We start from the raw sequence: 24,791 nt of genomic DNA on the forward strand, positions 1-24,791 counted from the left end.
TCTAAACAAGTTCAGACAAATTTTGTCAGGAATGAATCATAGATAAAGGTTGGCATCATTACCTTAGATTTAGGAGAGGGAGATCTTCCACAGGGGCACCACTGCACTATGTACTAATCAGTCTTCAGAGGTATGAATTTGGCTTGATTACAATCTAGTGAATAAGTAAGATCTTTGATCGAACCAGAGAGACAAGGACTAGGAAGTAAAGAGATAGGATCCTCTCACCCATAACCCTTAGAAGCATCTCACACATCACTAACCTACGTTGCAGGTCCTTTGATCTCTTCTGTTACCTCAGTAATTTTGTTTGAAAATCAAGGTGGCATAGCCACCTTGTTATTTTAGGAACGGTGGTTAAGAACATCATCAAGGATCAATACTCTGATGTGGTAAGTCGGGAAGCTGAGTAGTGTTTACAGACACCGCTTAGGAAACATGGGGGAATGATTTCAGATGTACCAATGAAACAAATTACAGCTTTCTGATCAAACATCTTGAAATTACAGAAATCCTTAATTCTGCACAAAATCAGACTGTAGGATTAGTGTACATGCTTGGAAATATAAGTCTAGTTAATGATAGATTTCTAACTTACTACGACTGTATCCAGTATCAACACAGAGGTGCCTCCCTTCTCTTCTCTCTCAAAAAAAGATAGTTTTGGAGAAGCCAAGCTACTGCACTGTATTTTATGACAAGGAATGAGAGTATCCCCTTCAGATCTATTTAAAACTACTGTAACGGACCAAACAGGCTCCTCTACGGGGACAGAAGGCTCTACCCTCTACATAAAGCATACAGGCGCTCCCTGTGCACAGGTGGCTCCTGATACCACAAACTGGGAGCCATAATTGAATCCAGCTCTCCCACAGTGCAGAGCACTCACCCACAGAACCAGCCTGGAGGGCATTTTTGGTCAGCTTTCTAGACTAAGATTCAAAAGACTACTACAACTGAATTTTCGTTTCAACCCAGAACGTGCAGGGCATTGAGAATGTGATCATTTGATTAAAAATACAGTTGGAGGGAAATAAAAGGAACAAAGGTGAAGTCAAATGTGCTTTATGAATTTATATAACAGAGTATAGGCACAAATGTGTGGTATATCTTGGGTCATTCATTCATTCAATAATCATTCAACAAATATTTAGTGGATAACTAATATGTGCTGGAGTCCCTGGGTTGTGCAAATGGTTAAGACACTTGGCTGCTAACTAAAAAGTTGGAGGTTTGAGTCCACTCAGAGGCACCTCCAAAGAAAGGCCTGGTGATCTACTTCCGAAAAATCAGTCATTGAAAACCCTACGGAGCACAGTTCTACTCAGATACACATGGGGTCACCATGAGTCAGTATCTACCCAATGGTAACAGGTTGGTAGCATGTGCCAGGCACTGTGCTAGGCCTTCAGGATGTACTGTAGGTAGAACCAGACGTAATTTCAGGCTTACAATCAAGAATTGGTCTTCATCAACAATTTAAGTATGCCTTAGCTTCTTGATAAACGTGATATATTATACAGATATTTAATTTTTTAGGGGCCAGCAATTCAAAATGGAAGACTTAAGAATGGGAGTAATTTCCCCACTAAATATTACTATTATAAACGAAATAATTTAACATTTATATATAAAATTATAAGCCAAAGATCAACAAGTTAGGGATACATGACTTGGATAAAAATAAAGATTCACAACTGCTTAAAGGATTGAATAGGTCCCTGGGTGGTGCAAACGGTTTGTGCTCGACTACTAACCTAAAGGCTGATGGTTCGAACCCACCAAGTGGTGCGATGGAAAATAGTCCTGGCGATCTGCTTCCGTAAAGATTACAGCCAAGAAACCTCTATGGAGCTTTTCTACTCTGTAACACATGGGGTTGCCATAAGTCAGAATCAACTCGACAATGGGGTAAAAGATTAAATTAAGACAGCATCAGTAATATTTGGACTAATAATTGCGAAGGTGGCACATTTTATAATGTCATCCAGATAAGGGAATAAGATCATGATCGTTAAATTGTTGATGCCACTCAAGTGTGTAGGGTTGCTAACATTTTAGGGAATAAGAATCTAATTTTAAAAATAACATTAAGAAATTGCAGAAACAGATCATCAAAGCAAGTTGATAGTCACTAGGGACAAATGAAAAGGAAAAAAAAAAAAAGAAAGGAAAGGAAGAAAAAAAAGCTTGATGATGGAGAACGAATGACTGTCCAGAGGCAACTGTTTTGCAAAAAAGACCTGCGGCCTCATAGTAAGGGACAACCCTGGACTCTGGCTTAAGATATTAACCATTACATGTGTGGTTAGAATTTATGTTGGATAAAAAGTTTCTCATGGTACAAAACCTTCCGTGCTTTACTGTGGACAGAAATTGATCAATGATTCTTTCTCCATCGTTAATAATTATATTTTGAAGGAGTTTGAAATCAAAGCAGAAGTTGCAAAAACCAACTTTAATGAATTAGTTGTTTTGAAAAACAGACTAAACAGAATCTATTCATTATTGCTGCAAGGACAAACACTTGTCTGAAACGAGATTGCCAAAAGAAAAATAACTGGTTCTATCTGATATTTAAAGAAATGAGGAGTGGGGGACTTAAAGCTTTCAAATGGCAGGATCCTGCAGCACCCATCTCTCAGATGTGGTCTGGGAATCAGAGCAGAGCCTGTAATGGCTCCTCCACATCCTAAGTTTCCATCTTTAGCCACTGTCTTCCAGCCCTTTGAGCACTCCTCGTGGCCTAGCACAAAAACTCACATCATAAAAAAATTACATTTTCCAACTGTGCATTTCTGCCTACTGTCACAGAAGCAAACAACTCTTTAGGAGCCTAGAGTCAAATTCTTATTTTGTTACTACAAATATGATTTCAAACAAGTTATTTTTCAATTCTGATAGCTCAAGTCATAATGTGAAAACACATTAACTTAAAGCAGAGTTTACGCTTACAAAACAGAAATCTTAAAAAAACAGAATGTATTTCTTATTTAGAAATATGCTTTAATGCTATCACCTTCGTGCCTTTATATTTATGTGTTTACATGCTGTCTTCCAGTCTTTATCTACAAGCATATAAAAATTTACATAGTTGTACCCAATTTGTGGTAGCATTTATATTTGTGAGGTTCTTTGTTTTCCTTTACATGAAATCATAACTATCTAATCTTTTTTTTTTTTAATCTTACCACAGCCTTTTATGGAACAAGACAAGGGGGGAGAATATCAAATGCTTCTACGTAGTCTCCATAATTACCACTAAAATAGAAATCCTCAATGCTCAAACATCTTCAAGAGGTTAGCGGAAATGAGAGACTTAGGGCATTTACTGATGGTGTATGAAATATTCTGCCTAAGGAGTTAATGTAAAGTCCCAAGGTAGGAGAAGCAGCATCTGCCCAAGATGGCGGTACAGGGAAGAGGAAATACAGCAACATCTGGTCTCTAAACGTGCCAGTGTGAAAAATTCTCAGAGACAGTTAACTAGGGTTATGAGAAAGAACGAGCAGGCAAAAATTGCCTGCCAAAAAAATAAAGAGTCTGGTTTCGTCAGTAAAGAGAGAACAGTAATATTTACAGAGAAATTTCTATACTCAAAGTTCAAACGAGTAGAATTTTAGACTCAATATGCAAGAAAAAGACTGAAGCATCTATGTACAATAAAAGAAGAAATGGCTAAAAGGGCAAACCTTGGAAAGGAGAACCAGGACACGAGAGAAAAGGCTTTTTTTTCTTCTTAAAGGGAAGTGATGGTATGTGACAGTGTAAATGCAAATGTCTGTGGACACTGCTGTTTGATGGTGGGGAATTTTAACGTGTACCCTATGCAAATGAATTTCCTAATAAAATAAAATGTGCAAGGATTTCTGGGCAGAGAGGGAAGAGGAGAGCAGCAGCTGCTAGACACTAACGCCTGAGCAGCATGGAAGGATAGAGCCAGAAGAATGTGCCACCTTGGATCCCTGAACAGATTCCAGGAGACAATGCAAGTCAAAATTCTAGTCTTTAAAAAAAACATCTTTTATATTTAACTGAGAACTGGATGCCTAATGAATTAACATCTTCAATATATTTCTTTATCTTGAAGAATTTCCTGTGCTTAGAGTGAACCTCGGAGCCCTGGTGGCGCAGTGGTTAAGAGCTATGGCTGCTAACCAAAAAAAAGGTCTGCAGTTGGAATCTACCTGCTGCTCCTTGGAAACCCTGTCCTACAGTGTTGCTATGAGACAGAATCGACTCTACAGCAATGGGTTTGGTTTTTTAAATTTGTTTATTTTTTACTGTGAATCTCGGAGTCCTTGGGTGGTACAGACGGTTAAGGCACTTAGCTATAACTGAAGGTCTGAGTCCACCCAAAGATGCCTTGGAAGAAAAGCCTGGCAATCTACTTCCAAAGCATCAGCCATTAAAAATCCTACAGAGCACAGTTCTACTTTGACATACATAGGGTCGCCATGAATCGGAATGGACTCAACGGCAACTGGTATTTGTATTTGCTGAGTGAATCTCAATAACAAGACATTGAAAAAAGAGCAAAAAAAAAAACCAAAAAAACCCTCACTTCTCGTCTGAAGGTAGGATGAGAAGGTAGAGAGGGACAACAGCTGGTTGAACTGACACGGGAAATACAGGGTAGAGAGAAGGAGTGTGCTGTCACGTTGCAGAGAGAGCAACTAGGGTCACATAACAAAGTGTGTGTAACTTTTTGTATGAGAAACTGACTTGAACTGTAAACTTTCACTTAAAGCGCAATCAAAAAAAAAACTCACTTGTCTCTACTGAGTCATGGGCAAAATTAAATAAAATGCTTAGTTAAAAGATTAGAGATAAACATAAATGGAGCTACTGTAAACCACTTATAGTCTTTGTGTCAAAATTAGCTCGAGTGTCAAAGCACATTTAAGGCACAGTCCTAGGCACTTCTGAAAGAACAAGCAGGACGCAGACTACACCGTGCTGAACACAGAGTCTGGTTCTGACCAAGTGATAGTTATTCATAGCCACACATCTGAAGCAATTATTATAAAGAAATTGGAAAAAGGTATGCATCTCTGTGATACAGATATTTAAACAAGCCATTTGGAAACTGTTAAAAAATTAAACTTGTAGAAAGTCGAACCATAGGTGCCATGTTTTGCCTGAAGTGGTAAAAATACCATCTGCCTCAGTCTTTTAGCAGCATGCTTATTTCAAGTAGCAGTAGGCTAAACTGCAGGCATACGCTCCGTTCCAGCTGGGGAAAATACACAGACGTTTGTAGATGCTTTTTCTAAGCAAGAATAGTCAACATATTCGTTTTCTTTTAGACATCTATATTAGTTACCATAGCAAAGCAAGCGTGAATGTGGTCCGAGAGGCTTCTCCACCAGTCCCAACACATACCCATGAATTCTCTACAATTCAACAGGTGGCACTCTTCCCTCTAGGACTGAACTGAAACATTTGTGCTTAACCTTGGGGCCAGAAGTCTAAGGAACATGGAATAGTCTGGAGAGATACACATCCAGGGCTGCAGACCAATCACTGTAATTAAGATCCCGAAGCATTGTGCATACAAGCAAAACTGTTAGCACCAGCTTTTTGGTCATAATTCACTTCTGGTAATTACATTCCATCTAATGAAACTTCTCCAGCAGTTTTAACTAGGTAAGTAAGACGTTCCTTGTTTTTCCAAATATTAGAAGCTACTGGGTAGAGCTGCCTTCCATAGTTGAATGGCTTTCATCCTTGTCCACCCCCCAGGTGGATGAGTTCCAGCAGCGGGTAGCGTGAGTCCTGTACTTGCATTAACTACTGTACAGAGGCAAGGAGAGACTTAATGAATTAACAGTTGTCAAGTGCTTTGATATCTTTGGATGAAAGGCACTACAGGAGAGTAAAGCATTCATATCCAGGCTCAGGCGCAACAGGAACTCAATTAAAAACTAATTCAATTTCTTATCTGAGAGTTTGAGTACAGACCAGTGTTTTGCTGCACGTGACAGGCATTTCGGAGACCCAGCTGAGACTTGATTTTGAAATGATCACCTTGTACACCCTCTCCTTCACTTCCTTAGCATTCTGAGACTAAGAGAATTTGAGAGGTGGTATATAAAGCTATAAAACACACGGCCAAAATAATTTTCTATGGTTCTTGAAATCTTTTTTTTTTTCAGAAAAAATTTGGTTTTTGAGTCAATACTTATCACTTGAAATTTTCAGCAACAGGTAAATTTCATAATGGCCTCCCAGCTTTTCAAATGCAGTTTTACAGATAACCCCACCAGCAAAGCCCTAAGCTACTATGCATGCTGTTTGCCTCAGTTAGCATAAGCTCAAAGCAGAAATCAGACTGACCTTAGGTTATCATATGGACTACTATTGCTGTTGTGTGCTGTTGAGTCAATTCCGACTCATAGCGCCCCAACAGGACAGAATAGAACTGCTCCATAGGGTTTCCTAGGCTGAAGTCTTTATGGGAACAGATTGCCAGGTCTTTTCTCCCATAGAGTAGCCAGTGGATTTGAACCACCGGCTTAGCCATTGCACCACCAAGGTTCCTTGAGTAAGAGCTCGCAATACACTGTATAAAACACGTGAGACATACAGGAAGCTGCACCCTGCAGACATCTACATTACTTGGTAGGGAAGGATATCATTTTTCATTCCCATGTTGCCTGGGAGTCAGAATCGACTCAATGCCAACTGACAACAATAACAACAAGAAGTCTGTGTAGGGATAACAAGGTCTGGGTTAATTACTTAGATCAAGTTTTGCCCTTAAATCTCAGTATGGCAGCATATATTCAAGGGGGTAAGCATCAGAAATATCACAGGACACTTGAGAAGGCAACCTTAGGGCTACTGAGCACAGGGATGGACTGGATTGTAGAGCCAATATACTCTACAGTTGACTACTCTTAATCTACAATTCTCGATTCCAGACTTCTCAGAGCCTCCTATACTTCTCCTAATTTAACACTTGGGCAACACTCACCCATGCACATTTATCAAGCACTCCTACGTGTAACCCGGTGCTGGGTGCTGAAGATGCGACCATGAAGAAAACCATCAAGTCTCCCCTCTTCAGGGCTCTTCTGATGGACCAAACACCAAAAAACCAAACCCATTGCCGTCAAGTTGGTTCCGACTCACAGCGACCCTATAGGACAGAGTAGAACTGCCCCACAGAATTTCCACGGAGTGCCTGGTGGATTCAAACTGCTGCCCTTTTGGTTAGCAACCGTAGCACTTAACCACTACATCACCAGGGTTTGCCTTCTAATGGAAGAAGACAGAAATAAGCAATTAAAGAAACATGATAATTGCAGATTGTGATAAATCTTATAAAGAAAAAAAGAATAAAGGGGAGTGACTAAATAGGGCAAGGCCTGGGTCAGTCTTGCTCATGGTGGTAGTCTTAATACTAGCACAGTGCCAGTACATATTAAATACCAAATAAATACTTGTTGGTGTGATAAAGGAATGAATCTGGACCTCAGCAGGAACACAAGATAGCATGTCTTCTCCCAGACTTTAATGGGCTTAAGAAAGTAGAACAGCACTATTCCAAACCGCTCATTTTGTACTGAGGAAACTGAGGGAAGGTCAAAGAGATTAAATGACTGATACCAGATTTCACAGTGAGTTGGCGGCAGAGCTGGTGCAAAGGAATTCTTGGTGCAGGGGTAGTCTATCTGTTCACCACATGTTTTTATCTTCTTCAAATCTCTCCTCTTTGTCACATACTTCTGAAATAAGAAATCTAAGGAGTTCTCTGAGTCATAAATAAGCATCAACGATCAACAGTCACTCTATTGTCAAATTTTGATGTCTCTTCCCTTCTGTTTTTATTCAGATGTTAGCTTTCCTTCACTCTCAAAGTAAAATCTCAGCCTTTACCTCTAAATTAATTTTTACAGCTTTCCTAATCTTCTTAAAAACTCATTGCCGTCGAGTTGATTCCAACTCATAGTGACCCTACAGGACAGAGTAGAACTGCCCCATAGGGTTTCCAAGGCTGTAAATCTTTACAGAAGCAAACTGCCACATCTTTCATCCATGGAGCGACTGGTGGGTTCAAACCACCTACCATTTAGTTAGCAGCCAAGTGTTATGACCACTGTGCCGCCAGGGCTCCACTAATCTTCTTAACCCTGTTGATACCTGCAACCTATGTCAAAAGCTTTCCTTTCTACATCGAGGTAAAAAATTCTATATCAGACTTTTCTCCTGTAGAGTCATGTTTCTTCTATTCTTTTCCCATGGCCTCTGCTTACTCACTTGCTTGCTCCTGTGCTTACTCACTCACTCACTCTCCATTTACCAGGTGCCAACCACTGTGTTAGGCACCAGGCATAAAAAGACAAAAAAGACATGGTCCCTGCCATCAAAGAGCTCACAGTCTATGATCTGACTCAGAAGTAAATCATTATAATCTGAGTGAGTAAGTACAATGACTGCATGATGCACAGTGTATTAGAGAAGAACCAAGGAGGGCACCTAATCCAGCCTGGGGAACCAGGAGATGACATTAAATCAAGCCTTACAGAGTGAGTGGGAGCTAGCCTGAGGAAAGAGGAAGGGCATTCCAGGCAGAGGGGACAGCATGAGTGAAGGCACGGAGAACAGACAGCATGTTGTATGTGATCTGGTTGCTGCTGAAGCATGAGATCAATCTGGTGAGTCCCTCTAGGGGGCAAGATCACCCCCTATAGAAAACATGAAGCCAATGAAGGGTTCTAAGCTGGAGAGTGAAACTATCACATTTGTGGTTTAGGCGGATACTCTAGCTGATCTGTGGGAACAAAAGAAAGGCAGAGAAACCAGTCAGTAGGCTTTTCGTAAGTTCAGAAGAAGAGCCTCTCGAGATGAGCAATGGAAGAGAGGTCAAGGGGAGGCGTTGGATTAAAGAAAATGTAGGATATAAAACCGGCATGACTTGGTCATGGCATATAAGGGAGAGTGGGTAGGCAGAGTCAAGAGTGACTTCCAAGTTTCTTGCATGGTTAACTGGTTAGATAACAAAGTCAACAACAGAAGAGAGAGTAAGGGACCAGAGATATCCGGGACGGTGCCGAGTTTAGTTTAGGATGCACTGAGCCGTGTGCCTGTGAGAAATCCCAGAGGATGTGTCCACAACCAGCACTGGGATATATGATGACGTTCAAGGAGACATGTGAGATACAGTGACAGAGAAGTCCTCAGCTTAGAGTTGCTCCTATGACCTAGTATTCCTTAAAGGAGGCAAAAGTTCATGAGGCAGGTAAAAAAGGAGGGACTGTATTTGGGACAAAAAAAAAAAAAAAGAGCTAGAGTAAAGGCATGGAGTCATGGGTGTGCTTCTCTGGGCTGCCAGAGTGAGCCCTAGAGAGATCATTGTGGATTTGGGTTGTCCCAATACAAGCAGAGCCCTTATGGGTCATTTTTCCTTCCTTCCTTCCTGTTTTTTAGAGGACAGGTGTGCTCATACCCTAGATGTTCCTGACTGCTGCATAAACCAGATGGTTAGCTTGTTCCTTGAGCCAAGCAGCTGTATGCATGCCATACCTCTGTGAAAATGTTCCATTTGTCCCTAAGGGGAAAAGAGAATGTGACCTAAACATGTTCATAGGCCTGAACTGGTGCGCTGAAATCTGAATTCCTGCAGTGGTTTTTAACCAGGGCTGTGTGTTGGAATTACTGTGGAGAGTTTTCCAAGCTACTCCAACCTGCCCCTGGCCTGCTGCCCCACCAGGGGACTTTGATCTTGGTGAGGGAGGGTGTGATACAGTGGTAACCTAAGTGTGTGCATTTTTCAAAAGCTCCACAGGCGAATCTGCACTGTGTGGTGTTTCCCAGGTGCACTGGGTTGGGTAGCGTCCCCCGAATATTCACATCCACTCAGGACCTCGGAATATGACCATATTTGGAAAAAGGATCCTTGCAGATGTAATCAATTAAGTTAAGGTCATACAGGATTAGGGTGAGCCATAATCAGTTCAGCGCTGTCTTTATAAGAAAACAGAGACAAAGAAGACAGGGAAGAATGCCATGTAAAGTTGGAGGCAGAGACTGGAGTGATTAGTCTACAAGCCAAGGAATGCCAACCAGCAGAAGCTAGGAAAGAGGTATGGAACAGATTCTTCCTCAAAGCCTCCAGAAGGAATCTACCTTGATGACATCTAGATTTCAGACTTACGGTCCTCAGAACTGAGAGAATAAATTCTTGCTCCTTCAAGCCATCACTTCGTATTATCTGAATGAGCTAAAAGCTGTCTTCTACCCACAGGACATATGCATGTTTCCAACAATGATTAGTGATCTTACCCTGTTTCTTTTTCTTCCTATAATTTACCACCACCTGACACTCTATTATGTATGTATTTAGTTGTTTATTATTTAGTTATCTGTCTTCTCCACGAGACTGTAAATGTCCTGAAAGGAGTCGGTCTTATTCATGCTTGTATTCCCAACACCTAATATAATTTCTGGAATAAAGTAAGCACTCAGTAAATACACTTAAATGAATGTTTTTACCTGCTAATGTTTGTTATTTAACAGGAAATGTCCTTCAGCTTTGAACGTGATGACTCTCTTTTATGACCTTTGAAATATAACAAAAACCAAACACCACACTGAAATGAATAAACGTGTGTAGAATGTATAAGATCTACGTACCTTAGCATAGTCTAATCTTCCTTTTTCTTGAGCCTAAAATTAGAAAAGAGAGAATATTAATTCATTAGTTTCTTAAAAATGAGTGTTTCTATAACTTTTACTTCTCAAAAAATAAAACTAGATAAAGCTCACTGTATGTGTATCAATGTATACACATACATACAAAGTATACATATATATGAATATACACATATTTAGTTAGTTGCATTTGTTAAAGTAGTAATTTAGAATAAATGAAATAGATCCTTTAGATAAAACTGTATTTTTAATGGTATCTGCATTTTCCTCTATACACATTAAACTACTAATGTGATGGTTTCCAAAGTATATTTTGTGGAACTGCTAATTTCATTTTCCCTCAACCTTTCATTAGGAAAATTTTCACACATATAGAAAAGTTGAAAGAGCAGTACAATGAATATGCATATATGCTCTACCTAGACTTGTCTAGTGCTGCTATAACAGAAATTCCGCAAGTGGATGGCTTTAACAAATAGAAATTTATTCTCTCACAGTCTAGGAGGCTAGAAGTCTGAATTCAGGGTGCCAGCTCCAGGGGAAGGCTTTCTCTCTCTGTTAGCTTTGGGGGAAGGTCCTTGTCATCAATCTTTCTCTGGTCTAGGAGCTTCTCAGTGACGGGACCCTGGGTCCAAGAGACATGCTCTGCTCTTGGCTCTTTTTTCTTGGTGGTATGACGTCCCTCTCCTCTCTGCTTGCTCTTTTCTTTTATATCTCAGAAGAGACTGACTCAAGATACAACATAATCCTTAGGTTGAGTCCTGCCTCATTAACATAACCGCCTCTAATCTTGCCTCATTAACATCATAGAAGTTAGGATTTAGAACACATAGGATAATTCCATCATATCACAAAATGGTGGATGACCACACAATACTAGGAATCACGGCCTGGCCAAGTTGACACACTTTTTTGGGGGACACAATTCAATCCATAACAACTTGACAGTAGCAGTCCTCATGACTCTTCACCCCTACGTGCATCAGCGTACATTGTGTAAGCATATGACATCTCATATATAACCACATGACCATTATCAAATTTAAAAAAAGAACAACGTCATATCACCTAACACACAGCCCATATTCAAATTTCCCCAACTGTCCAAAGAATATCTTTTATAGCTTTTTGCACAAACCAGAATCACACACTATACTTTAAAATACAAAAAAACAACTTTATTGTGGTAAAATATATATAACAAAAAAATTCCATTTTAACCATTTTTAAGTGTACAATTAGTGGCATTAATTACATTCACCATGCTGTACAACTATCACCACTATCCATTTCCAAGAGTTCTACATAACCTCGAACAGAAACTCAAGACCCCTTCAGCAATTACTCCCTCTCTTTCCCTAAGGCCTTGGTAAGCACTAGTAAGCTTGGGTCTCTATGCATTTGCCTATTCTAGATCATATAAATGGGATCATACAATATTTGTCCCTGTGCCTGACAAATTTTACTCAGTATGTTTTCAAGGTTCATCCATGCTGTAACGTGGATCAGGACTTCATTTCTCTTTATGGTTGAATAATATTCCATTGTACATATATACCACATTTTGTTATTCATGTGGGAATGGACACTTGTGTTTTATCTACCTTTTGGCTAATGTGAATAATGCTTCAATGAATATTGGTGTGCAAGTATCTGTTTGAGTCCCTGCTTTCAATTCTTTTGGGTATATATCCAAGAATGGAATTGCTGGACCATACGGTAATTCTATGTTTAACTTTTTGAGGAACTGCCTGTTTTCCACAGCAGCTGCTCCATTTTACAATCCCACCAGCAATTTCTCCACATCCTCACCAATACTTGTTAGTTTCCATTTTTCTGATAACAGCCATCCTGGTGGGTGAAGTAGTGTCTCATTGTGCATCTGATTTGCATTTCCCTAATGACAATGAGCATATTTTCATGTGCTTGTAGGCTATCTGTATATCTTCTTGGGAGAAATGTCTATGCAAGTCTTTTGCCCACTTATTTTTTATTTTATTGTGCCTAGGTGAAAGTTGATGGTGCAAATTAGTTTCTCATTCAAAAATTTATACACAAATTATTTTTTGACACTGGTTGCAATCCTAGCAATGTGTCAGCACCCTCCCCGTTTCCACTCCAGGTTCTCCGTGTCCATTTATCCAGTTTTCCTGTCCCTTCCTGCCTCCTCATCTTTGCTGTTGGGCAGGTATTGCCCTTTTGGTCTCATATACGTGATTGAACGAAGAATGTCCATTTTTTAAATTGGGTTGTCATTCTGTTGTTGAGTTGTAGGAATTATTTATGAATTATGGGTATTAAACCCTTATCTGATATATGGTTCCCAAATATTTTCTTCCATGCTGTAGGTTATCTTTTTATTTTCTTGATAATGCCCTTTATGTTCAGAAGTTTTTAATTTTGATAAAGTTCACTTTATCTGTCTTGTCTTTTGTTGATGATGCTTTTGGTGTCTCTAAGAATTCATTGTAAAAAACTAGTTCCTGAAGCTTTACTCCTATTTTTATTCAAAGAGTTTTATGGTTTTAGTTTTTATATTTAAATTATTGACCCATGAACTTGGTTTTTAGGTCTCATTTTGGTCCTTTAAAATCTAGAATAGCCCCTCCTTAATTTTCATGAAATGAGAATAAAAACCATTAAGTTTTTTTTTTTCATGAAAACCAATGATTTTGAGAAGTTCAGAACAGTTCTTATAAAATGTCTCACTTTTTTGAATTGTCTGATTATTTCCTCGTGTCATTTAACTTGTCTCTGTTTTCCTTGTAAATTTAAAGTCAGGTCTGAAGATACTAGCTTAGGTTTAAGTTAAACATTTGTGGCATGAATACTTCATATGGAATATTATGTACTTCATATTGCATCGTTTCAGGAGGTACAAAACGTCAGGCAATCTCACTATTACTGTTGTTGTTAGGTGCTGTTGATTCCGACTCATAGCAAGCCTGTGTACAACAGAACGATATGCTGCTGGGTCCTGCACCATCCTCATGATTGCTGTCGTGCTTGAGCTCACTGTTTCAGCCACTGTGTCAGTCCATCTCACTGAGGGTCTTTCTGTCTTTCTCCAGGGACTGATTCCTCCTGATAACACAACCTAATCCTTGGAGATGAAGTCTCGCCATCCTCCAAGACGGATTTGTTCATTCTTTTAGCAGTCCATGGTATATTCAATCTTCTTTGCCGACACCATAATTCAAAGTCATCAATTCTTGTTCGATCTTCCTTATTCATTGCCCAGCTTTCACATGCATAGGAGGTGACTGAAAACACCATGGCTTGGGTCAGGTACACCTTAGTCCTCAAGTGACATCTTTGCTTTTCAACACTTTAAAGAGATATTTTGCAGCAGATTTGCCCAGTGAAATATGTCTTTTGATTTCTTAACTGCTGCTTCCATGGGTGTTGATCATGAATCTAAGCAGAATGAAATTTTTGACAACTTCAATCTTTTCTGTTTATTATAATGTTGCTTGCTGGTCCAGTAGTGAGGATTTTTGTCTTCTTTATGTTGAGGTGTAATCCATACTGAAGGCTTGTACTTGATCTTCATCAGTAAGTGCTTCAACACCTCTTCACTTTCAGCAAGCAAGGTTGTATCATCTGTATAACACTATTAGTAATGCTATAAATTTGATAATTTGGTTAAGGCAGTAACTATCAGATCGCTCCGCTCTAATGATACACTTCTTCTTGTATGAATAGTAACACATGGAGTAAAATTTTATTTAAAAAAGTATTTTTAGTTACGAACATATATATCAAATTTTGACATACTAGAGACAACAAATATGTTAACCTTTGCTGTCAGGTCAACTTCCGAATAAAGCTTCTCCTGTCACCTATGTACAGAACAAGAGCCCTTCAACTTATGAATAGGTTAGGTCCTGAGCCCGCTTTGCTCCTGAGTCTAAAATAACACTATTCAGGTAATTAATGTGGGCAGACTACTTTCATGAGAGAAAGGAGATGTTGATAAAATTGGTCCTGACACTTCTTGCTTCTTTGCAATCCTTTAAAAATTTATTGAAAGACGTCTGTGTTTTGATGTTCTTATTTTCATAGTAAGTAACTTATAACAGGATACTGCTCATGCATAGCTCTGGGCATATCACAAGCCACTTTAAGTTAAAATCTGTGACTTAAAACTTTTTTAAAAAAACAAAAGGCCTCTGCAAGCAATGTGCTATGAAACAAGAATTTGGGGTCTTCAGGCTGCTCTTCAAAGTTTTTTAAGGGCCTAGAATTTTCAACAAACTAAGAGGAGTTTGAACTTTGTACCACTAAGGATATGAATCGGTTCTTCCAGAAATTTTAAAATCAGGCTTATTCTTCTTTCTGCTCAAGTATTTTATATTTGGTTGTTTGTTTATGGTCATCTTCTTCCAAGATAGAGTTTTGTCTACACTGACAACCTAGTCCCTTCCTCTCCTGCCCATAACTTCTGCAGGAATGGTAGGGAACCCCTGAGCACATACATCTGTATAGTGTATTCATGACCTAGTTACTCACTTTGATATTGTGCAACTATTAACTGGCCTTGATCCTATGAATAATTCATGGCTTGTGGCCAAAATTTCAACAGCAACAATTTCACAACAGGCTTAGCCTTTAAGTTCTCAAACTTAAACTCTCGAGTTCATTTTAGGTTAACAAGTATCTGACACCGAGGCTGATGCTGTTGTCACAAGCTTCCACTTTTTCCATTTGTCCATCCTTTTTCTCATCTCTTGTTTACTATTATTGCTCAGGCACACCACTTTTCAAATGTCACATAAACTGGGGGTCCTACAGAATTGCTCCGGCTGTCCAACAACTTATTCTAGAAACAGAAGCCATTGCCTCACCACTTTCAATTTAGATTCTGTTCTAACCAGCTCCTCTTCATTCTAGCTCTTTCAACATTCTCATCTTTTTATGTCCAACACAAAGGACATGTTAAAAATGTTGAAAGTTAGGAAGTCAAGGAGCTTCTGTATCTTGAGATTGTGAGGTAAATTGTGGAGAAACTGTAATTTATGAAGGAGAGTGGATTTTTCCTTTTAGATGTACTGAGCCATTTCCCAGTTTGACTCATTAAAAAAAAATCAGCAGCAGTTTCTTCAGGTAAGAAAAGCTAATATAAAGTTGTTCACAGATAAGAACATCTAAGGCATCACTGCATTTGCCATTGGAAATTAAAAAAAAATATTTTATTGTAGTATAACGTATATTATATCAAATATGCCATTTTAACTATTTTTAAGTGTACAATTCAATGGCATTAATTACATTAGCTTGTGATTCCATTGCTTTTTCACATAAACTAAAAAAAACCAAACCCAGTGCCGTCGAGTCGATTCTGACTCATAGTGACCCTACAGGACAGAGTAGAACTGCCCCATAGAGTTTCCAAGGAGCACCTGGTGGATTCGAACTGCCAACCCTTTGGTTAGCAGCTGTAGCACTTAACCACTACGCCGCCAGGGTTTTCGCTTATTCACATAGGTGAATGTAATTAATGCCACTGAATTATTCATTTTAAAAAACAGTTAAAATGGCAAATTTGGTGTAATATATATTATAGCAAAATGATTTTCTAAATTTGTAATAGAAAACAGAATGATGCTTTAGATGTTCTTATCTGTGAACAGCTTTATAACTTCTTTGCTTACATTTATCTGTGTTTTATTGACTATGCAAAGGCATTCGACTGTGTGTATCATAACAAATTATGAATAACATTGAGAAGAATGGAAATTTCAAAACACCTAATTGTCCTCATGCAGAACCTGTACATAGACCAAGAGGTAGTCACGTGAACAGAACAAGGGCATACTGTGTGGTTTAAAATCAGGAAAGGTGTATGTGGGGGTTGTATCCTTTCAACATACTTATTCAGTCTGTATGCTGAGCAAATAATCTGAGAAGCTGGACTATATGAAGAAGAACATGGCAACAGGATCGGAGGTAGACTCATTAACAACCTGCAATATGCAGGTGACACAATGCTGCTTGCTAAAAATGAAGAGGACTTGAAACACTTACTATGAAGATCAAGAACTACAGCCTTCAGTATGGATTACACCTTAACATAAAACAAAAATCCTCACAACTCAACCAATAAGTAACATCACGATAAACAGAAAATATTGAAGTTGTCAAGAAATTCATTTTACTTGGGTCTACTATTAATGCCCATGGAAGCAGCAGTCAAGAAATCAAATGATGTATTGCATTGGGCAAATCTGCTGCAAAAGACCTTTTAAAGTGTTGAAAAGCAAAGATATCACTTTGAGGACTAAGGTGTACTTGACCCAAGCCATGGTATTTTCAATCACCTCTTATGTATGTGAAAGCTGGACAGCGAATAAGGAAGGTTGAAGAAGAATTGATGCCTTTGAATTATGGTGCTGGTGAATAATATTGAATATACCATGGACTGCCTAAGGACCAAACAAGTCTGTCTTGGAAGAAATAAAGCCAGAGTGCTCCTTGGAAGTGAGGATGGCGAGACTTTGTCTCATGTACTCTAGGCATGTTATCAGGAGTGACCAGTTGCTGGAGAAGGACATCATACTTGGTAAAGCAGAAGGTCAGCAAAAGAAAGAGGAAGACCCTCAACAAAATGGACTGACACAGTGGCTGCAACAATGGGCTCAAACACAGCAAAGATTGTGAGAATGGTGCAGGTCTGGACAGTGTTTGTCCTGTCGTTGGGCTTTAACAGTAACAATTATATTCACATTGTTAAGCAATCATCACCATCATGTATTCCCAAAACTTTTCATCACCTCAAACAGAAACTCTATACCCATTAACCAATAACTCTCTCTTCTCCCCTCCCCCCGGCCCTTGGTAACTGCTAATCTACTTTCTGTCTTTATGAATTTGCCTAGTCCAGATGTATCATGTAAATGGAATCATGCAATATTTATTCTTTTATGTCTGGCTGATTTCATTTAGCACAATGTTTTTCAATGTTCATCCCCAATGTAAAACTACTTTTCCTATCATATACTTTGCTTATAGACTAATCATTTTAGAAAATTCTATTACTTTGAAGTACTTGTGTTTAATCAATCACAGGCTATTTTCAAACCTAAAACTATCACATTTTAATTTGTATTCCTAGCTTGGTCGCCATCCTTTTACCCAGCAGAGATAAAATTTGCTGGGGATGAGAGCAGAGCAATACCATATATCTGCTCCGAATCAGCTCTTAAATGTTTTGAAAGCAGAGAGAGTAGAACCCTACAAATAATGACAGCACGGTCACCATAGACATTACAACTTGAACAGGCTGAAGTATTGAAGTGCAGTTCACCTGTATGTCCATTTTATCACAACAAATATTCCAGTTCTGTGAAATCATTTCACTCTTGGCTGCTTTAGCTTGTACATAAATGTTTTTATTTTAGAACACAAATATGGTAAATATTTAAGCTTTTATTATATTCATTTTAATTATATCACACTCAAGTAAAACTATGAAAAAGATAAATGTATAATGAGCCTGGATATTTCTCAAGGCTTTAGCAAATCTATTTCTAGCTGATATGTGACTATAATAGCTACAGATGCCCATCTGAGAATAGACATTCAGATATAAAATTTTTTCCATAAAATTTTTTTAGAGCTTATAGAAATATAACAAATTAAAGACAACTGTAAACAACTTAGTCTTCTACATAAACAGTAATATTTCTCATTAAACATATACCTATTCTTATTCTTTTTGTAAAACAATTTGGGAGAGGCCAGAGTTTCTATTTCAGCTGATGGTTGCCCTTTCATTCAACAAATATCCATTTAGCATCTACTTTATACGTCAGGCACTGCATACGCACCGGAGACACAGCCATGAGCAGGGAGGATTTTAAACTCTTGCCCTCATGGAGCTTATATTCTAAGTGCTAGCAGATTTCACGTGCAGTCCTCTTCCAGATAGATTTCATGTGCGATCCTCCTCTAGCATGTAAGCTTCCTGAGAGCCAGGGACTTTCCTCTCTTGTTCCTAACCATGTCCCTGGTGTCCTAGATCAGTGCCTGGTATATAGTTAATGATCAATAATGTCTGTTATACAAATGGATGGATGAATGCTTTCTCATTACATGTGTTGGTTATGCACTGTTCTTTTTGGGAACCATACAAAGTTCATTTTACTCACTTCTGATTCTAGAAAATCTGGGTGATTTGGTTCAGAGTCAGTATATAACTGATGTTGAGCCATGAGTTGGTGCCTTACAAATAGTTTTTTATCCATATTGAAAATACCAGTATTTATTTCAAAGACTGGAAAAGAAACAACTAAATAAACTCCTGAGAACGAAGTCCCCTTTTTCCGACATTTGCCCCTTATCATGTCTATTTCTAGCAGAGCTGGATATTATTAAAATAACTTTTTCACTGGGGCCCAAAATAGGCTGATATAAAAAAAGTGTGAACTAGAGGGTATTTCAACAACTGGCAGTCCTGAGCCTGTTCTAGCTACACTATTCATTTCCAGAAGTCACTGTAAATTCTACCATACACAGCAATTCCCCGAGGGCTTCATTACTAGGATCTTTAAAAGGGATTCACTCATCTCTTTGTCTCCTGTAGGTGTGCTTCTTGTCAATCCAGGTTACGAGAAAAGAAAGTAATTTTTTTCCAGTCTTTGGTGGTTCACAGAAAACGTGTGGCTTGAAACCTTTTTTATCTTTAAAAAAAGAAAAAAAAGGTGAAAATAGACAAGATAGTGTGCCAGGGCTCATGACATTGTTGGCCTCCTCAGATAGCTATAGTGAGCACTGTAAAACAATATTCTGTACAAAAGCAAAACAGCCAGCACTTGGATTGAGAGGATGCACAAAGGGATTAATTCCAAAGGTTTATATACCAGTCTCTGCAGACCAAAGGCAGACAGAGTTCCTGTTGCTAAGTAATGGATATACAATGTGGTCTTTTACTTTAAGAAACAAATGCTTTTTTATAAGTCAGGTAACAAAGAAGGATCGGATGACATAAATGAACTCTTTCTAATTTCCAACTACTGTTACCTGTACTTGAAAGCTGGATATGGGGAAATCTTTTCCCAAAAGCAGATAACTAATATTCCTCAGGAGAGTCCAGAAATTGCTAGAGACTGATCATCTCTACTTCTCATGTTATTCTTCCCAAATGTTACCAGCTACATTAGGAAATAACAGTAAACTTTAAAGATTTTCTTTCTAAACCTTCAAGGGAAACTGCCTTTCTATTTTTTTTTTTGAATAATTATAAACCTATAGAAAAGTTGAAAGAATACAATTGAACACCTATTTACCCACCACCTAGATTCACCAAACGCTAACATTTTACTACTTTTCTCTAGATAACATTTACTAATTGTAAGTCGTCATGATGCCTCATTAGGAAATACTTCAACACTTGTGTCCTAAGAACCATGACATTCTCCTACATAACCATAGAACCATTATCACATATAAGTTTAACATTTACTATAATATTATTTAAGACACAATCCGTATTCAAAATTTCCAAATCCCCCCAATCCAAGATCCAATTAAAAATCATACACTTCCTTTGGATGTCATATCTTTTTAATCTCCTCTAATCTACAACAGACTTCCCACTACCTTTTTTGTCTTTCATAATATTGGCAATTTTTTTCATTTTACTGTAAAAACATATATAACACAACATTGCCAATTCAACATTTTTCAGGTGTACAATTTAGTAATATTGATTACATTAATCATGCTGTGCAACCATCACCCATAGTCGGTGCCAAATTTCCCATCACCATGAACAGAAACTGCTTCCTAAACAATGACTCCCTTTTTCCCTTCCCTCCTGTCCCTGGTAACCACTGATAATCTCTGGTTTCTACACACTTGCCTATTCTTGTTATTTCATATAAGTGAGATCATATGATATTTGTCCTCTTGTGATCGACATATTTCACCACTCATGTTTTAAAGGCTCATCCATGTTGTAGCATGTATCAGGACTTCATTTCTCTTTGTAGATGAGTTGTATTCCATTGTATATATCTACCACATTTTGGTTATCCCTTCATCTGCTGATGAACATTTAGGTTGTTTCCACCTTTTGGCTATTGTAAACAGTGTTGCAATAAACACTGGCATACTTGTATCTGTTTGTGTCACTGCTTTCAAGTCTCTTGGGTATATGACTAGGCGTGGAATTGCTTGGCCACATGGAATATTGTCAATTTTTAAGAGTCTAGGGCAAACACCCTGCAGCATGCCCCATATCCTAGATTTGTCTGATTGCTTTCTTATGATTACACTCAGGTTAAACATTTTTAGCAAGAAAACTACTAGGTGATGTCCTATACTTTTCTATTACATCAGGAGTCACACAATATTAGTACAGCTAAGTTTGTTCATTGTTTTCCTTTGCACTAAAGAAGTGATCTGCAAGGTGCTTTGAGACCATGTGACTATGGTTTCCCATTAGTCTATCACCCAATTGTTTTAACCAATGATCCATTGATGATCCTTGTTTGAATGAAGTATCACATTGGTGGCTGCAAAACATCTTTTGTCTCAGCACTGACAGAAATATCATTGGCTCCTTTAGAGAAAACAAGTCTTACTGAGAGTAAACTCTGTGCATTTACTCTGGTACTGAGAGGGGGGGTTTAGTTTACATGTAAAAAGGAAATCTGTTGGGTGACTGAGGGAGGGAGGGAAGCATGCCTCCATCCTCATCTCAGAATGGTTTGAGTATAGTGTATAAGGATTAAAAAGATATTTACTAGTCCTGAGGTTGGAGCAGACAGCTGAGTTTTAGTTTGGTAGTATAAGCAGGCCTATATCGTCATGCTCTCCAAGTTGCAGAGCTGGGAAGGTAACAGAATATAAAGGTACTTTTATATTTCTTTGCTATCTGACAATTCTTGAATACTAATAAGACAGCACAGAAGGCATGTGCAAGGAAATCAACGTCGTTCAGAACTGTACTGCTCGGGTATCTGACTTTACCATCTCTTTCATGCAGTAAGTCAGTCAACTTTTACAGGGAAATGTGAATAATCTCCGTGGAACTAACCTTCTCATATTCGTTCCTTTTTTTTTTTTTTTTTTTTAGGCTCATTGGAAAAGCAGGAAGCACCAGAGGTGCAGAAGATTATGGTGCCCAATTTATTATTACTACTTTTTAATTTTTATTGTGCTTTAAGTGAGTTTACAAATCAAGTCAGTCTCTCATACAAAAATTCATATACACCTTGCTATATACTCCTAGTTGCTCTCCCCCTAATTAGACAGCACACTCCTTCTTTCCGCTCTCTATTTTTATGTCCATTCGGCCAGCTTCTGACCCCTTCTGCCCTCTCATCTCCCCTCCAGACAGGAGCTGCCCACACAGTCTCCTGTGTCTACTTGACCCAAGAAGCTAACACCTCACCAGTATCATTATGATTTTCTATCCCACAGTCCAGTCCAATCCCTGTCTGAAGAGTTGGCTTTGGGAATGGTTCCTGTCTTGGGCTAAGAGAAGGTCTGGGGTAATTCATTATCTTTTTAAAGCTTGCAGTCTACATAATAAATCTCTGTCTGCTCTGAGGCTTGTTAACCCTTTGCAACCCATTTTTCCTGATATCCTCTTTTGCAAGAGACATGAAACTTAAAATTGCATAGTTTGACCAAGAAAAAAAAAATCCACCCAAAAAGGCCATAAGCAAGGAGATCAGGCTGATAGGAGAATCGAGTTGCTTCCTGCAACAATCACCTTGATGGCTTGCCTCAAGTTCACTATGTCCAAAGTCAACCTAGTTTTTTCACTTTCCTATTTCTATTAATTTTTTATTTCTATTAATGGCACAATTCTTCCTGTTATCCAAGTTCAAAATCCTGGTTTTGGCCTCTGACCATTCCTCTATGGTTCTCACTTGCCTGCTTCCCCCTATCAGTTTTCAGGTCCTATACATTTTCTCTCTGAAATGGGTTTTACACCTCATCCCCTAACCTTCCTTTCTCACTGCAAACATTCTGACTGGAACTTTTCTCCTCTACTTATGGTTTCCAAAAACTTTCCACCTACTTTCCTTGCCCCTAAGATCTCCTTGTTACTCTCATCCTATATGGTGTAGCCAGATTTACTTCCCTAAAACACAGTCCAGACCTGGCTTGAAAACTTCTAATGTCTACTCCATGAATTTGAATCAAGTTCATTTTCCACAGGCAAACATCCCCAAGTTTTTTTTTTTTTTTAACTGAGGTAAATTTCACATAAAATTCACCATTTTAATCATTTTAAAGTGTACAATTCAGTGACATTTAGTACATTCACAGTGTTGTACAACCATCACCACCATCTGGTTCCAGATCATTTTTGTCACCCCAAAAGAAACCCCAGGCCCATTAAGGAGTCACTCCCCATTCCCTCCTCCCCCATAGTCCCTGGCAACCACTAATCTGCTTTCTTTCTCTATGGATTTGCTTATTCTGGATATTTCATATAAATGGAATCATACAATATGTGGTCTTTTGTGTCTGGCTTCTTTCACTTAGCATGTGTTTGCAAGGTTCATTTATGTTATAGCATGCTCCTATTGCCATCGAGTTGATCCTGACTCATAGTGACCCTATTGGACAGAGAAGAACTACTCCACAGGGTTTCCAAGAAGCACCCGGTAGATTTGAACTGCTGACCTTTTGGTTAGCAGCCGTAGCTCTCAACTGCTACACCACCAGGGTTATAGCATGTATCGGTACTTAATTACTTTTTTAGGGCCGAATAATATTCCACTGTATAGATATAGCACATTTTGTTTATCCATTTATTAGTTGAATTGCATTTGCGTTGTTTCCACCTTTTAGCTTTTGTGAATAGTGCTGATCTGAACATATATGTACATGTCTTTGTTTGAACTACAGTTTTTAAAATACAGTAATTACCTATCATTTCAGAGCAATTCTTCATCTGTCCCTTATAATGCTCCAGGTTTCCCACATTCCACATTCTATTCAAATTATGGAAACCCTGGTGATGTGGTGGTTGAGAGCTACGGCTCCTAACCAAAATGTCGGCAGTTTGAATCCGCCAGGAGCTCCCTGGAAACCCTACGCAGCAGTTCTACTCTGTCCTACAGAGTTGCTAGGAGTTGGAATCAACTCAACGGCGACACGTTTGGTTCTTTGGCATCCAAATTGTAATATCCCCTTCTTTGAGTACACTGCGTGCTTGTCTATCTCCATGCTTTTTTTCACTGTTTTCTTTGCCTAGGAATTTCCTCTATTCCCATCTTCGTTATGAAAATCTTCTTCCTTCAAGCACTATCTCAGGAGTCACCTGCTTCACAAAGTCTTTCTTGACTTTCCAGAAGGGACACAAACTCTCTTTCCTCTGAGCTCCCTAAATGGCACCAATTATATCATTCCTTATATTTGTGTATTTCTCTTATCTCCTCTTTACTAGGCCACAGACAACCTTCAGGCTATATGCCCTGTAGTCAAGCACTTTGTTTAGTTTGGTGCAACAGGAACCCTTAGAAATATTTTGATTTAGGAGGTATCTGGAGCCATTTTCAACGTAATTGTAGTCTCACCTACAGTTCTTTCAAATGCCTACACTATACACCCTCTATGGTAGAGGCTAACATCAATATTATTCCTCTGAAACAACTCAAAATAACTTAGATAGAAGAATATTACACGTGGTATTAGTGAAAACTCTGAATGCACATCTTCTCTTTTGTTTAAGAATATCCAGGTGTTATTTTCATGCACACTAGCCTTGCCTACCAGTCTTTGTTTTACTTTCTGGATAAGAAGTAATAGTAGGGTATCTAGGGACACGTGAGTTATAGCTTAGCATTGGTAATACGTAGTACGTTCAAGGTATTTTACAGCTGGTTATGATGGTGTCAGAATGACAGAAACCTAAGTGACATTTCAGTACTTTCAGGAATACCAAGAAAATATAACCATAATTCTTATTTCTTCAGGTGACTTATAATGGCAGCAGAAAACCTAGAAGGATTATTAAACATAAAGCTTGCTGACCTGCAATAGACCCTGGACTCCCTGAGAGAGTCAGTGCTCTGTGGTTCTCGGAAGGATTCTACTTTCTTTTATTAGGAATCAAAATGGGGAGGATTCACCCTCCCCAGGGTGAATCACCCATTCACCATCAGTAT

General features: G+C 38.6%; 2 protein-coding genes across 11 annotated transcripts in view; both read right to left on the bottom strand.

The window, feature by feature from the left end:
* The window catches only part of BEND3 (BEN domain containing 3), an 88,379-nt gene extending 86,577 nt beyond the window's left edge, over positions 1-1,802 (bottom strand). The window contains exon 1 of the mRNA XM_049895980.1: positions 1,758-1,802. The gene's annotated coding sequence lies outside the window, so the exon portion shown is untranslated. The remainder of the gene's footprint in view (positions 1-1,757) is intronic.
* The window catches only part of PDSS2 (decaprenyl diphosphate synthase subunit 2), a 302,828-nt gene that overhangs the window by 34,153 nt on the left and 243,884 nt on the right, over positions 1-24,791 (bottom strand). For 3 of the 10 annotated variants that reach the window (XM_049897816.1, XM_049898249.1, XM_049897726.1), the window contains 2 exons: positions 10,642-10,674; positions 2,505-7,733 (listed from right to left, as the gene is read on the bottom strand). In XM_049897816.1, coding sequence (XP_049753773.1) covers positions 7,389-7,733; positions 10,642-10,674 — 378 coding nt within the window. In that variant the 3' untranslated portion in view covers positions 2,505-7,388. Of the gene's footprint in view, positions 1-1,784; positions 1,865-2,504; positions 7,734-10,641; positions 10,675-18,328; positions 19,341-24,791 lie in introns of those variants that run through there. The other 7 variants (XM_049898045.1, XM_049897979.1, XM_049898407.1 and 4 more) reach the window with 5 other exon arrangements.

The sequence above is a fragment of the Elephas maximus genome, chromosome 1 (genome assembly GCF_024166365.1).
Source record: "Elephas maximus indicus isolate mEleMax1 chromosome 1, mEleMax1 primary haplotype, whole genome shotgun sequence".
NCBI classification, from domain to species: Eukaryota; Metazoa; Chordata; class Mammalia; order Proboscidea; family Elephantidae; genus Elephas; species Elephas maximus.